Below are 15,017 nucleotides of genomic sequence, written 5' to 3' on the forward strand. Positions count from 1 at the left end.
TTTATGACCTACTCAACAAGGTCCCACTACCACTCCATCTTTATTCTAATCATTGAAAGTAATTCACTGAATCCTGCTCACACTCCAGGGGTGGAGAAATAGGTTCCTCTTGAAGAGAGCATTTTAAAATCACTATACTTATTTTTCTCATTTGTATAATGATGTAAAATTACCCTTATTCAGTAACTATATTGTTATTATGAGGCATAATCCATATAAAGCCTTTAAAACTTATTTTTTAATTTTTTTCATATAAAACATTTTAGTAGAGTACTTGGCACATAGCATTCTCAGCTAATCAGATTTATATAAGTGTTCTTCTAATCAAACTATAGGTTCCTTTTAATTTTTTTTTTTTTTTTTTTTTTGCGGTGCTGAGGTTTGAACCCAGGGCCTTGTGCACTCTACCAACTGAGCTATGTCCCCAGCCCTCTTTTTAATTTTTTTGAGATGGGGGAATCTCACTGGTCTCAAATTTGTGGGCTCAAGTGATTCTCCTGTGCCTCTCAAGCAACTTAGAGTGTAGGCATAAACCACTACTCCCAGAACACTATAGATTCATGAGAGGAGCCATACCTGAGTTATTTTGGCAGATCAAGCTTCAGCTGAAGTGTTGGGCACATGGTGGGGGACTTGATAAATACCTGATTAAATGAATGATTAACATATCCTGTAATATCCTGGAGTGTTTCTTTACATAGGAAGAAAAGCAGTGTGAGAGTCATGTAAACAAATTCATTTTATTGGTGCTGGAGATTGAACTAGGGCCTTGTGCACATTAAGCATGTTCCCCACTACTGAGCTATGTACCCAGAATGTCTTGATATTTAAATTTTCTCCTAAAAAATTGCATTTGTGTAGACATGTCTAGCTAAGCCTTTTTGAAACATGAAGATTATTTTTACTTAATAAATTATTTCAGTAATTATTTAGATGACATATTACTAAATAATAGGATTAAAGCATGTAGCAAAAGTAAGGAATTTCAGGAACTATACATAGTTATATAAAATGTGCTTTTTGCCATTAATGACTCATGTTCTTTTCATTTTTTTCCAAGGAAAAAATAAATACATGTGTAACTTCATAGATTGTAGTTTCAGAGGTCTTCTGGTTATGAGTCTTTACATTTATCATAAGCCTGAAGGAAACAATTGCTAGAAGTTTGGGTCTATAAGCTCCAGTAACATCAAGGCTATATTTGTACAAAATAATGAGTTGAGGAAAGTATTAGAAATCGTTTATTAAGTGCTGGAAACATTTAAAATTATCCCACATGATTTCTTTTATGAGTCATGGCATGTGCAAAATACTGATTTTTTAAAATTATATTATTTTAAAAAATTATATTAGCTAACTCTAAACATACCACTAATGCTTTGCTTTCTATGTCTAAGTCCCTAATTTGGCTTTTGAATAATAGAAGGATAACTTAGTTTTGTCCTCATCCAAACCTGATTTTTTCCTGTGATATAGAAGTGCTATGTTGAGAAATGTGATCTATTTATTAGCGCCCATCAGAGGTTTCAACACTTCACTCAAGTTTTTAAAACAAATTAAATCTCCTTAAGTTGTTATGATATAAGAAGAGGCTGTGTTTTTTTTGTTGTTGTTGTTGTTTTGATGCATTAAGATGCATGATCTCACCAATTAGAACAAATAAAAAAATTCTTTTTAAAAAAGATACATGACCTCCCTTCTAAATTGATCATTTAAAGGGAAATTGCAAAAACCACCAACCATATCCTTAAAGTTTAAAAAGTCTGTCTTGAAAGCAGAGATTCTTACAGTGAGATGCAGAAAACCCCAGAGAAGTACACACAACATTTCTTTCTATATATGATTAATTTTTGTTTTTTTCATGAACCCCAAACTCTATCCTAAATTGCAAGAAGGAATGAAAAATCACTACAGAAATTAAGAAACATTTTCCATGATGTAGATAGTTGCTAGTTGTAAAATGAATTCACTAGATAGTCTTGGGCCTTTCTACTTCTTCAAAACAATATACTCATTTGTGAAAGAAAACTTATTGAGCTATTACCTTCATTTCATGCATTCAATTTATTAAGATGCCAATCGCTGATTGAATTTGTGGTCTTGGGGATCAAATTCAGGGCCTCAAGTATTCACTACCTAAGCACCCCATCACAGAGCTACACCACCAGCCAACCAATTGTTTTCCTAATTCATACTTCCCTTCATTTAACCTTCAACAAATACATAATAGTCTCTTGCTATTTGGTAATAATCATGCTGGACAATGTATATATATATTTTTTTTTGTGGGGGGGGTGCTGGGGATTGAACCCAGGGCCTTGTGCATGCGAGGCAAGCACTCTACCAACTGAGCTATATCCCCAGCCCCTGGACACTGTATATTTAATGATGGATAAGATGAGTTTGTAGCAATTTGTTGAGTTCTTACTGATTTTTTAAAATACAGATTCAGCATTGTGTTCAGTGTTATGGAAGTACATATAAGTTAGAAAAAAAAAGTACCCCTATTTTTAAGGAAGTGTTAATTCCATCTGGCAATATCCCTGTAGATGTCAAGAATTAATATTAAATAGAATGTATTCAAATGCTGTCAAAAATACCAGAAGTACATACAAGAAATTAATTGGATTCTAGAATGTGAAGGGATTAGACTTGGCAATATAACCCATTTTTAAAAGAAGGGAGAAAAGCCATGTAATCCTCCCTGGAGAGGCTGAGTCTTAAACTGACTGCTGAAATTTGAATGTCACTGTAAAAGGACAGCAGTTACAAGAATGGTCTTCCAAGTGGAGAAGAACCTTGGGAACAGGAGCACTGAGGAAGCAGGAGCATGGCACATGTGTAAGATAAGAGATCTGCGTAGGTTCGTAGCCCCCAGGAGTTTCCAGTTTAGGATGTGCTGCTCAGTTTCAGGTATAGATTTCCAAGGCCTGGAGAGCACGAGAGTTATCTTTTTTGTGTGAGTGTGGTACTGGGGATGGAGCTAGACAAGAACTCTACCACCAGCTACATCCCCGGCCCCAGAAAGTTACCTTTTGTTTGTGATTTCTTTTCTGGTTCTTTGAGTCTCACTTCCCTGGCATATCTTTCATTCTAGTATTATCATAGGTAAGGTAGTTAGAGATGAACAGAATGGAAAAGAGGGAGGGGAGAGAGAGAGGAAGGCCTCTGATGGGTAACTGATCTAAAGGACTTAATACCCACCATATGATACCATATGGATGTAAGTTCCTGCTCCCCTTGTGTGAGTGGGTCGATGGAAGAAATCCATCACAGGAAAGTGGGCAGACTACTCAGAGTCACAAAATGATACCACCAGTCTCCAACCCACATTTATGTGCACATATTATTCCCCAAAGTCACACACATGTCCACAAGTTACCCCATGGGTCAGTTGACCATGACATGACCTTCTGCTGGTGGCACTAAACCAGAAAGGGGAAAATAGCCAAATATGTAGGCATGTGCTTTCAGTTTTCACACAGCACAAGCTTATCACTTCCCCTAAATGGGCAGCAGCTGTACAAGCTCTGAGCCCTAAGAGGCATAATTACCTGTTACTCCAAGGTTTCATGCCACTGCAAGCTCCCATCCCCCACCTAACAATAACCCAATGCCAAATCATTTCAGGGCATTTCCATCCCTTGCCAATCTGCCCACCTGACTCTCCAGGGTGTATCTCGCTTTCTGTTGCCTTTACCTTGCTTGCAATAAATCTCTTCTAAATGCTGTCTTTGCCTTGCTGTACTTCTGCTTCCATGCTGTGGTAAAACTGTCCTAACATTAGACATTATACCCAAAGATAATGAGGAAGTATCTCAATACTCCACAGTTGACTTTCAACCTCCAGTAACAATAGCTTAACCAAGCCCTGAAAGACTGAAAAAGAACTCTTATGGCAATAAGACTCCAAGGAAAGCACTTCATAAATGTGTAAGAAATATGGCTGGTTATTTAGAACCTAAGTTTGACTCTAATAGAAATAATAAGTTTTAATGTGTATTTTCTTTTTCTTCTTTTTTTCCTTCTGTCACTGGGGATTGAACACAGGGCCTTGAACCTACAAAAATATTCACTTAGTTCTTCTTTCTTGATTGCAATACTTAGGTAAATTAAAACCATTTTTCCCTGGGTGCCTGTAATCCCAGCAGCTCAGGAGGTTGAAGCAGAAGGATCAAGATTCAATGCTAGCCTCAGCAACTTAGCAAGGCCCTAAGCAACTTAGCGAGACTCTGTATCAAAATAAAATATAAAAAGGACTGGGGGTGTGGCTCAGATGTTAAGCACCCCTGGGTTTAATCTCCCCAATACCAAACAAAATCAAAAAACTAAAAACAATAAAACAAAAACCCCACTATTTTTAATCTTTAATAAAAACATTGATCCAGTTCTACTTTCATAATTTCTTGGACAAACCTGGCAAACCTAGAATTTATTTTTTTATTTTATTTTTTACAGAATGCATTTTGATTCATTGTACACAAACGGGGTACATCGTTTCGTTTCTCACTAAGTTGCTTATGGCAATATATACAGAGAGTGCTTAGCACAACACTCAGCACAAAATGAACAGTTGAATGGAAATGACAGTTATTATTAAGTTTCTGGACAATGGAATTAATTCCTAAGGCCCCAGATGGAGGTCAAAGGATAAAAAGACAACACAGAGAAGTCCTCCTAGAGGAGATGAGGCTGACTGATGTGAGTCTTCTTTTTTTTTTTTTTTTTTTTTTTTTTGCAGTGCTAGGGATTGAACCCAGGGCCTTGTACTTGTGGGGCAGGCACTCTACCAACTGAGCTATATCCCCAGCCCCTGATGTGAGTCTTGAAAGAAGAGCAGGAACTAGCCAGGTGGAGGAGACTGTGTAGGTTTGTCTGTGACAGGAGGATGCAGCCATGGGATGGTTAATGGTTTCCAGGAAGATGGGGCTCTGTGAACAAAGATGGTGCTCTGGAGAAATGGTAGGTAATTTAATACAGCTAAAGCTCTTTTGTGAGCTGGAGTGGTAAGAAGTGATAGTTTAGAGCTCAATAATGAATAAGCTCACCACGGGTATGAAAAGTGCAGTGAATCAAGGACAGGTACTCAGAGGGATAGTTTAGGAAAAAGATCCAGAAAGGAGACAAGTTTCTTGCCTGCTTTTTCTTCTTTCCCACTCATCTAAGGATCATGGCATTGGTTGGGATATTTTCTGGTACATATCAGATAGGAAAAAGGCAGCACTGGGTGAAGACAAAGAGGCAGTGCCAATCTCCCTAATAAATATTTGAGAGTGGAGAGGTAGGAGAAAGTAAGACAAAGAAAGCAGTAAAAACTCTAGGACTGGGTTCATAAAATAAAAGCTGTGCAGAAATGGAGAGTGGTAGATGGTCATTTCAGAAATATTTCTGTGGGTTATAAGGTCAATTCCCCTTGCTCTTCTGTAGGAAATGAAAGTTTGAAATTTCGCTAAAATTATTTTGGCATAACTGAACTGAGCTCCTTTGTATACAGAAGCAAAGCCAAAAGAAGGCTCAGTTTGATTATGGTCATTAAAGGAACCATTGGATAAATAGCAGGAGAACAAATAAAGTGTGATAACAATCATCCGGATTTACTATTAGTACTGTGTGCTGAGTATTAGTGGCAATGAAGACTGCTTAATTCCATGAGCTAGGTACAACTATTATTTTCATTTTAGATAAGAAAATTGAGGCACAGAAAGGTTGGATTGATTTTCCCAGGGTCACACAACTAGAACTTGGTAAAACTAAACAATGAACCTAGACACTTGAATTTACACAATCCAAAGATGTCATCAAGATTTTGAAGGACAGAGGACAGAGGGTAACATCCCAAACCAAAATTTTTTTATTACCCCAATTTTTATTTTGTCTGTTTTAAAAAAGAGAGATTAATGTAGCTATCTTAGGCAGTTCTTTTAAGATGGGAACTTGTTGCAGTGCACATATTTTAAAGAGTAGAAATGTGGGGGTGGGGGTGGGGCACTGCTTTTTCCCCCCTCAGAATAAAACATGTTTTTTACTCATCCATGCACAACATACCCGGCACAATGTGGACTTTGAATAAGTGCTGGCTGAACTGATGTGGTCTGTAATACATTTTGCAAGGCGCTTGTGGATGATTGCTCAAGCATGGTCACACAAAGATGCCTGCATTTATAACCCCAGGTTCCTTGATGCACTGGGTTAGTCTATTTCATTGTCTCCTAATAGAAATGTATGTTTCTTTTTTTTTTTTTTTAAAAATACAAAATCCTCAATTTGCAAGCCTTCTGATCTGAAATAAAGTCTTAAAACGTAGCTAAAGAATAATTGCTTTTAGTAGCAGTTTGCAGGCCTATTTGAGGATGTCTTATTCATGTTTTGGTGGGCACGCTGTATTACCATTCCTTCGATTCCTGCCTTTTTGTGGTCCTCATGTTACCCTAGTCTGTTGGACCTCCGTCCTAAGATCAAGAATTGAAGAGGTCAGTGTTGCAACCACCCCTGCAATCCCAGTGACTAACCGTCCGAGGCAGGAGGATCACAAGTTTGAGGCTAGCTTCAGCAACTTTTGTGAGACCCTGTCTCAAAATAAAAAGTAAAGTTAAAAGGGATGGGGATGTAGCTCAGTGAAAAGGCACCCCAGGGCTCAGTCCCCAGTAGCAAAAGGGAAAAAAAAAAAGGAAGAGGAAACTTACCTGGTGTAGCCACAATCTACTTTGCAAGGTGTGTGTGTGTGTGTGTGTGTGTGTATGTGTTAGTTGCTGGGGATTGAACCCAGAGACCTTTACCACTGAGCTACATTCCCAACCCTTTTGTTTCTTTTTTTTTGGTACCAGGAATTGAACCCAGGGATGCTTAACTACTGAGCCACATACCCAGCCCTTTTTATATTTTATTTAGAGACAGGGCCTTGTTGAGTTGCTTAGGGCCTAAGTTGCTGGCTTTGAACTCATGATCCTCCTGCCTCAGCCTCCCAAGCTTCTGGGATTACAGGCATGTGCCACTACACCTGGTTTTCAACACTTTTCAAAAAAATATTTTATTTTAAAATGGGGTCTTGCTAGGTTGCTGAGAATTTGTAATCTCCCTGCCTTGAATTTGTAATACTCCCTCCTCAGCCTCCTGAGTTACTAGGATTACAGGCACACTGTCTCGGTTCCCAGCTAGCTTCACTTTAAACTCTTCTGCCTTTCTTACCTGGATGGACCTCCATGTGACTTGGGTCTCAGATTTTTAAGGTGCTAGGGATTGAACCCAGGGCCTTGTGAAAAAGATCCCTTTTATGTGTATATTTCCACAGTCTCTTGGATGTAGCAGGAAACAGAGAAGAGAAAGATGTATTTGTATTCATGTATTTGTATTCATGTAAGAATTTTCTGTCTCAATTGGTGATTTATTTTAGGAAGAAGCTGGACCATTAGTAAATTGTAAAAATCAAGATACTTAATGTAATTGTGTTTAAACTTCAAATTAGGAGAATATCCCTTCACAGGATTATTTACTGGTTATTAGCTTAATGCATATTGTGATTGAGGTTGAGGATTTCTATTTGTTTCAGAGATAAGGTCTCCTTGTGCTGCCCAGACTGGTCTTGAAATACTGAGTTTAAGAGATCCTCCAATCTCAGCCTGCCAAGTGCTGAGATTGCAGGGCGCCTGGCCCATGATTGAGTTTTAATAGTCACTAGGGAAAACTTTGAAATTACTGTTCCAGTACTTGTAAAGTAAGGTCCACATAACTGATTTATATTTTATTCTCTTCATCAAATTCTTTAACACGTGATACACAACATGGGGAAGTCACTTCTCTGAGCAAAATTTACTCATCGTTTCATCCGCCATTCATTCACTGATTTGCCATTTTACTGTTTATTATTCTCTTGGCAAGGTGGTAGCAACCGGAAAATGTCAGGGTTCTTGCCTTTAGAAGTCTCTCACTCCAGTGTTGCCAACAGCAAAGGAACTCTGAGGGGCCTTGTTTCAGAGATGCATATTCCTTCCTCTAGCTCTCAAAGTATGTCTACCTAGCTATCCTAAATCAGCGAATCAGTTTCCCGAAATTATATAACTTCAACCAACAAACCTGGAATTCGATTTTGATTTGCTCTAAACCGATCACTGCTGATTTTTTGCCTCACTGATCTTTTTGTCAGCCACTGCAGTTCAGTTTTAACACACCTCGTTTGTGAGAGGCTGTGCTAGCACTCTGGAAGTTTATAATTATGTTCAGTGTTTGTGTGTGGGATGGAATGGGGAAGAAAACGACAAATAATTATAGTTTCGTTGGTCAGAGTCTGCCAGGCTAAGTAGTAGAAATACGAGAAGCGGATAAAGCTTTTGGCATTCTGAAAAGTCGTAGGGAAGTTCCTGGCAGACTCGGGGACGTGGGGTGCCCTTGCCACTCCCGCGAACGGGGGAGGACGCTTGACCATCAGTTGACCTCAACTCTGCGATCTCGTTGGAGGCCTTCGTCTACAAGTGCTGCCACTAACCTGGGCTCTGAGGGACGGGGACGGCACTAGAGCCCAGCTCTTGGGACAGGCTGCGACAGCGCGCACGGAAGTGCTCTTGGCTTTCTCCAGTCGGAGAACGACTCTTCCCCCCCAACTTCCTCCTGGGGCTGGGCTGCTCGGCCTCCCGGGCCGGCTCCTCCTCCTCCCCTGCCTCCTCCCACTGCCCGCCGCAGCTCCCAGGCCGGAGGTACGGCGCTCACCCGGGCAGTCCCCAGCACAGGACTCGGCGTAGAGTCCAGCGCGGGGGCGGCGAGGGGCCGCCCGCGCTGCCGTCCCCGCCCCGCGCACCCTGCGCCCCACTTCCAGGGCGGCCGCTTGGAACTCAGCCCTCCTGCCTCTCCCAGCGCTGTCCCAGGCTAGCTGGGAAGCGAGCGGCCGACAAGTTTGGGCGCGCGCAGGCGGCGGGCCGCTGGCACCGTGCGCCCCGGGAGGGGCGGCCGCCGCTCGGGGCTCGGCGTCCCGGGCGCACTTCGGCTATGGCTTCTCCAGTGCGGCGGCGGCTGCCCCTTCGCCCCCGCCGCCTCCTGCTGCTTCTCTCCGGACTCCTGGTGCCTCTCTGCGGCGCCTTCAACCTAGATGTGGACAGTCCTGCCGAATACTCTGGCCCCGAGGGAAGTTACTTCGGCTTCGCAGTGGATTTCTTCGTGCCCAGCGCGTCTAAGTAAGTGGCGGCACTTGGAACGCGAGCCCACCCCCTCCCCCATCGCGCACCCACCCCTCCCCCATCGCGCCCCCACCCTGCCTTTCCCCACCCGGGCTGATCTCCGGGGCCATCCCGGCGTCTGTGTCCCAACCTTACCAACCCCGGGGTGGCTTATATTCTGAGTGGGTGAACTATTTGGGGGGATGAGCCCCCTTAGGCACTCATCACCCAGTATCATCTCTTAAAATTGGCTGGAGGCAGAAGGAGAGAGAGCTTTGAAGCAGACCTGTTCTAAAAATTCAGGAAAAGTGGGAAATCAACAAAGGCTGGTCCTGCCGGACTTCGCGCATCTTCTGGGTTGGTTAATTTCATCTCCCAACTTCTTTTTCTCCTATACCAGTTAGCCTTTTCTGCTTCCCAGATATAACACCCGTCCTTTTCTCCCTCCCCCACTCTTTCCGCCTCTTAGTCTGATTCTGTTTCTTCTCACTCCTTTTCCAGACATTCTGATGACTAAAGTGACCATATTGTTGTATTAAATTCATTGTGTCTTATCTTTGGGACTGTCAGACCTTTGAGCATTTGAGTTGAACGGATGAATTGAATGTGTCATCTGCGCTTTTTATAGTGATTCACTATTTAGGTCATTGTTCGGAAAGAACAAGGGTGTTTGCTGAGTTTTCACTCGCTGTAGGTCACTTGAATACTGCATTATTTAATAATTCAGTTATGTTTTCATATTGGAAGTGTTCTGCTTTGCAACGACCCTCAGGATTTGCAAAAGTTATGTTCATTATTGGATTGCAGATTGTCTCTGACTTTACTGAACACTGACATCATTCTCACCCCCACCCCCACTCCACTCCCATTTTAGCCTTAGAAATACTGATTTAATGAGTGTTCACTGCATAAATTATATTTAAATCTTTTCAGCAGAGATACTGTACCTTCGGATCTAAGGTCTTAGAAGTTTTAACAACATATTTTTGTTTCTATATTTTCTCTGTTAGGTGTCTTTTTTTTGGGAGGAAGAGTTTAGGATGATTTCAGTGGTCAGTTCTTAGGGCCATTTTCCCAATACATTCATACTTAATTCGAGGGTGGTCTAAATATTTTTCTGGCACTGTTAGGACAATCTCTAGGATTTATTCTTTTCTTTTTTTCTTTTTTAAAAAAATTTAGGTGTAGATAGACACAGTACCTTTATTTTATTTATCCGTGTGGTGCTGAGGATCGAACCCAGTGCCCCACGCATGCCAGGCAAGCGCTCTACCACTGAGCGTCAACCCCAGCCTTAGGATTTATTCTTGACATTTTTTTCAGAATGTTACTGAGAATCATTCATTTTGATAATAATCTTTGCAGCAATACTTAGATTGGATGCAGTTAGTGGAAACGAGGCATTGTTTCATGTAGCAAACTTAGTTTTGTTTGTTATTTCCAGTTACAGTGGTTCTTGTGACCTGAGCACAGATTTTCCAAACTGGTAAAAATATTAACTTCAGATAGCATTTACAACCTTCACATTCTATTTAATCTTATTTAGGGGAGGGGGTACACTAGAGATCAGATGAAAGGGCCTCATACATGCTAAGCCTACACTTTACTAGTGAGCTACCTCTTTTGCAGGGGAGTATCAGGGATTGAACTCAGGGGCACTCCACCACTGAGCCACATCCCCAGCCCTGTTTTGTATTTTTTAAATTTAGGAATAGGGTCTCACTGAGTTGCTTGGCACTTCACTTTTAACTCTTGATCCTCCTGCCTCAGCCTCCTAAGTGGCTGGGATTACAGGCCCTGTTACCTCTTGATTTAATCATTTTACTTAGTTTTACTATTCTAAAAAAAAAGTTTTATTTACAGATATTTTTAAATGTATATGTTTTGACAGTATAATTTCATTGAGTCTAAGGATGCACTTTTAGATTTAATTGGTTCAGAAATTCTGATGATTGTTAAAATATATTATGTATCTTTGGTAAAAGCTAGCATTTAAATACTTCAAAATTGATGGAGTGTTTTGCAAATGTTGTTAGTTCTGCAACAGGCTTCTTGAGTTCAATGTAGGAATACTTGACAAACTGACACTTTTAAGCGTTTTTGCCATGGGAAATGCAGTAATATTGACTATTGATGATATTTGCTGTTGTTAGTTGCAAGGCATGTGGCTGATCTTTGGCCATTCATTATAATCGTTGAATATACTATGACCTCACACATCTACATGACCTCATATGTTTATATGACCTCACCTGTGGGGCCTTTAATGGTAACCTAAAATTGAATTTGGGTTTGAGTTCATGTAATACTTTGAAGTATTCATCAGCAACTTTGTTACTGGTAGAATAGGAAACTCTAGGATTAAAATTAAATTAAATATTAAGAAAATGGAAACCCTTTGAGGTTTTTTAAAATATAAAATATATGTAAACAAAGGTTTCTTTGTTTTCAGATTAAACACAGATTAGTATTAAAATTGTGCTTAATTTTGTAGAAAGACACTTTTAAATTTAATAAGTATTGGAATCCAAGGTACATGGGATGTCATTTACTATATTGTAGTTGGATTTATTTTTGTTATTTGGTGTTATCATAAACTTCTGGGGGAGCACATAATAAAAAAGTGTTTGCTAATTAAAGAATTCCTTTTCTCCTATGGAGGAATAATTAGTGAACAAGCAAAAGTTATAAAGTCTACTGCTGCCCCTTCTTCTGGTTTAAAGTGTCCAAATAGCTTAGTCAAGCTGTAGAACTGTTTAAAACCTTATTTTTATTTTTTCTTCTTTTTTTTGCCATGCTGGGAATTGAACCTGGGGCCTTGTGCATGCTATGCAAGCACTTTAAACTAAGCTACATGCCAGCCCATCATTTTTCTTGTTGTAGAAAATTATTATTGAATTATCTCCATATTATTGTTAAAATTAATGGGCCAGTGTTTATTAAAGAGAAGGAAAAATGAAGTACTAAGCAAAAATGTTAAGGTGGCTTCTGTAAACATTGCTCCAGAAATGACCCTTAGGTTTGAAGTTGGAATTTCTAAAAAGAGTGATTAAAAATTATGGTAAGTAAAATATTAGCATTTCATATTTTTCTTTCTGTAAGCACTGATTTATAGAGACTGTGTTGTTATAGTTACATAAAATCGAAAGATCAGATTTAGACCAAGATCTGTAATCCTGTTTTTTTATGGAGAATAATTATTGGAGAAATTAAAAGCTGCATACTAGGTTTGAGTACTATAATGATATTTTACATTAGTAAATCTATTTTACAATTTGCAGGGCACTTTTACATATATCTCATTTCATTTTCAGCATGAACACCTGGGGAAGTAGGGGAAAGGCCAAGAACTAGTTCATGTAGACAGGGAAATAGAAGCCAAGAGTTTATCTTAAGTTATTTGAGCAGCTTGGTGTAGGGTGGGGACAATGGAGGGAGCAAAAGATAGCATGTATAATTCAAATCCCACTTACTTTTTCTCTTCAAATACTGATTTTTTTACCCACTATGCTGGGGGTCAGACCCAGGGCTCTGAAAATGCTAGGCAAACTCTTTAGTACTGAGCTACATCTCCAGCTTACTGCTCCCCCAACAACTTTTTCCACAAATACTGATTTTTTCCCCTTTCCCAGGGATTGAGCCCAAGGTGGGTTTACCATTGAGCTACATCTCCAATCCCTTTACATTTTTATTTTGAGACAGGGTTTTGCCAGATTGCTTAGGCCCACACTGAGTTACTCAGACTAACCTCAAACTTTTTTTGATCCTCCTGCCTCAGCCTCCCAGGTTGCTGGGATAACAGGTTTGTGCCACTGTGCCTGGCTTCAAATAGTGAATTTTTTAAGAAGAAAGTAATTAAGCAATTTCCTTATGTATTCTCCAAGTAGTATGTTATAAGGTTCTCACTTTACCTAGATATTTTTGTATGTACACACACATACACATATGCATTCTCCAAGAAGTGAAGTTCTCATTTTACATGTGTGTGTCTGTATATATTTGTATGTATGTGTGTGTGTATATATCATATATATGTATATTTATATAAAAATGTTATGTAGCACTGAATTCAAATTTTTGCCTTTTTTCTTATTAGAAACAAAAGGATTTTTTTTTTAACTGTTACTCTGTGTTACATGTGGGGGAGGGGTGGGGGAGTATTTTATAGAAGGAGAATTTCCTTTTCAGTCTCTGAAAGTCCTAACATGGCAATACCTGGAAAGTTTTTAAACAAAACTGCTGCCCTGGCTGCCTCTCAGAACTAAAAGTAGAGCTCTAAGGTGATATTCCAGGGGTTTGTGGATCATTTCCCTTTGACTAGCCCACCTTAATTCATTCTGACTAAACATGAGCTCCTTTTTACCAAGAGATCTCAGTTGCACCTCTGCTTCTATTAATGGTGCCATCATTTTCTCTGTTGCCCTGGAAATAATTTCATATTCCTCCCTCTCATTTTCTATTTTTCTTTGTCTCTCCTACTGCACTCCTCCGACATTAGTCAGTGTTTAGTCACCAGCAGGTCTCAGAAGTTCCTCCTCTGTTAGGGTTTCCTGGTGTCCCTCTCCGCTTTCCACTTCTATTACTGCCTCCTTATCTCAGCCCCAGTCATCACAGGTGTGGTCCCTGGTGCTCAGGTCCTTTCCCTCTGGCCATCATCTGACTCTCGGACTTGTCAAAATTCTTATATGATTCTATAAGTTTTATATTTCAGAAACATCCTTTTTGATCCTGAAGTTCTTCCGCTGCTCAGGTTCCTTCAAAAGTGCTTCCCGGGCCAGAGTAGTCCGGACTTGTTAGCCTGGCTAAGGCTGTTACCGTCTTTGTCAATGTGTGTGCCTTTCTTAAACTTCTCATTTCATTTCTCCCTTCACCATGGTAACCACTGTCACAATACCGTACAAAACGACTCCAGTTCATAAACTTCAGAGTGGCTTTGGCTTTGTTGATTGATTTTTCTCATCAGAAATAGCATATATGTGTGGACCACAGTCTTTATTATTTAGAAAGCAAATCTTGTGTAGATCACTCCTGATTAAGGCCACAAGTTCATAGGACATTAGAGAAAGGAAAAATCTGTGGAATTTTCAGTTACTGTTTCTGTTTTACATCATGTCATTGCTGACTCTAATATTTTTTTAAATGAAAGTAAATCTGAAGCTGGAATTATAGCTATGAGATCACATGCAGCACTGTTTTATCTACATTTCTTTCTACATACATGTGCCATATTTTTTTCTGAAGTTCTTTTTGGTGAAGGCTCATTGGTCACCCCGGAGTCAGCTAAATGTATTAAAACATGTTTTATCTTGGAAAGGTCAGTGCTGAAAGCAGCCAAATAACTCAGTTCATTTGGAGGACTTGAAAAATGTCCTTGTCCTTGTTTGGCAGATTGCCCTCCCTTGGTAGCCAGGGTCACATTCCCTGAAGCAACTGCCCTTCAAGTGCTCTTTGGATGGGAAGTGCATCCAAAGGGCATCTTCCTGGTTGATTTTCGGATCCTGCTGTCTGTCTCACTTCTTTTTCCCCTTCTTGCACGTCTCCCTTCCTGTCTGCCTTTTTTCTCCTTCTCTTCTCTTCTCTTTTCTTCTCTTCTCTTCTCTTCTCTTCACCTCTTTGTCCTTTCTTCCTTTCTCCTTCCTTCTGCTCCCTCCCCTGCTTTACTGTCTCCCCTTACCTTTTAGTGATTCTTGGCATGTTATCAATAACCTATCCGGGGACGTAAACTGTAATTTTGGAGTTCTAAGGAGTCACTTATTGCTGATGAATCCAGTCATCTCAAAAGAATGGTGAGGATGGGGATCCTGATACTATTCTTGGGCAAACTTTGTGGAGGGAGATGGAGTCCATCAGGAAAAAGTTGAAGACATGTGCATG

General features: G+C 40.1%; 1 protein-coding gene and 1 non-coding gene across 3 annotated transcripts in view; one reads left to right on the forward strand and one right to left on the reverse strand.

Annotated features, from left to right (window-relative positions):
* Positions 1 to 2,289: 2,289 nt before the first annotated feature.
* On the reverse strand, positions 2,290 to 2,362 carry Trnaa-cgc (transfer RNA alanine (anticodon CGC)). Its single transcript has one exon. It is a non-coding gene; the product is annotated as a tRNA-Ala (tRNA).
* Positions 2,363 to 8,481: 6,119 nt separating this feature from the next.
* The window catches only part of Itgav (integrin subunit alpha V), an 82,206-nt gene continuing 75,670 nt past the window's right edge, over positions 8,482 to 15,017 (forward strand). Inside the window, exon 1 of one of the 2 annotated variants that reach the window (XM_047543665.1) lies at positions 8,482 to 9,161. In XM_047543665.1, coding sequence (XP_047399621.1) covers positions 8,977 to 9,161 — 185 coding nt within the window. In that variant the 5' untranslated portion in view covers positions 8,482 to 8,976. The remainder of the gene's footprint in view (positions 9,162 to 15,017) is intronic. The other variant, XM_047543664.1, reaches the window with a different exon arrangement.

Source organism: Sciurus carolinensis, chromosome 3, assembly GCF_902686445.1.
Source record: "Sciurus carolinensis chromosome 3, mSciCar1.2, whole genome shotgun sequence".
NCBI lineage: Eukaryota > Metazoa > Chordata > Mammalia > Rodentia > Sciuridae > Sciurus > Sciurus carolinensis.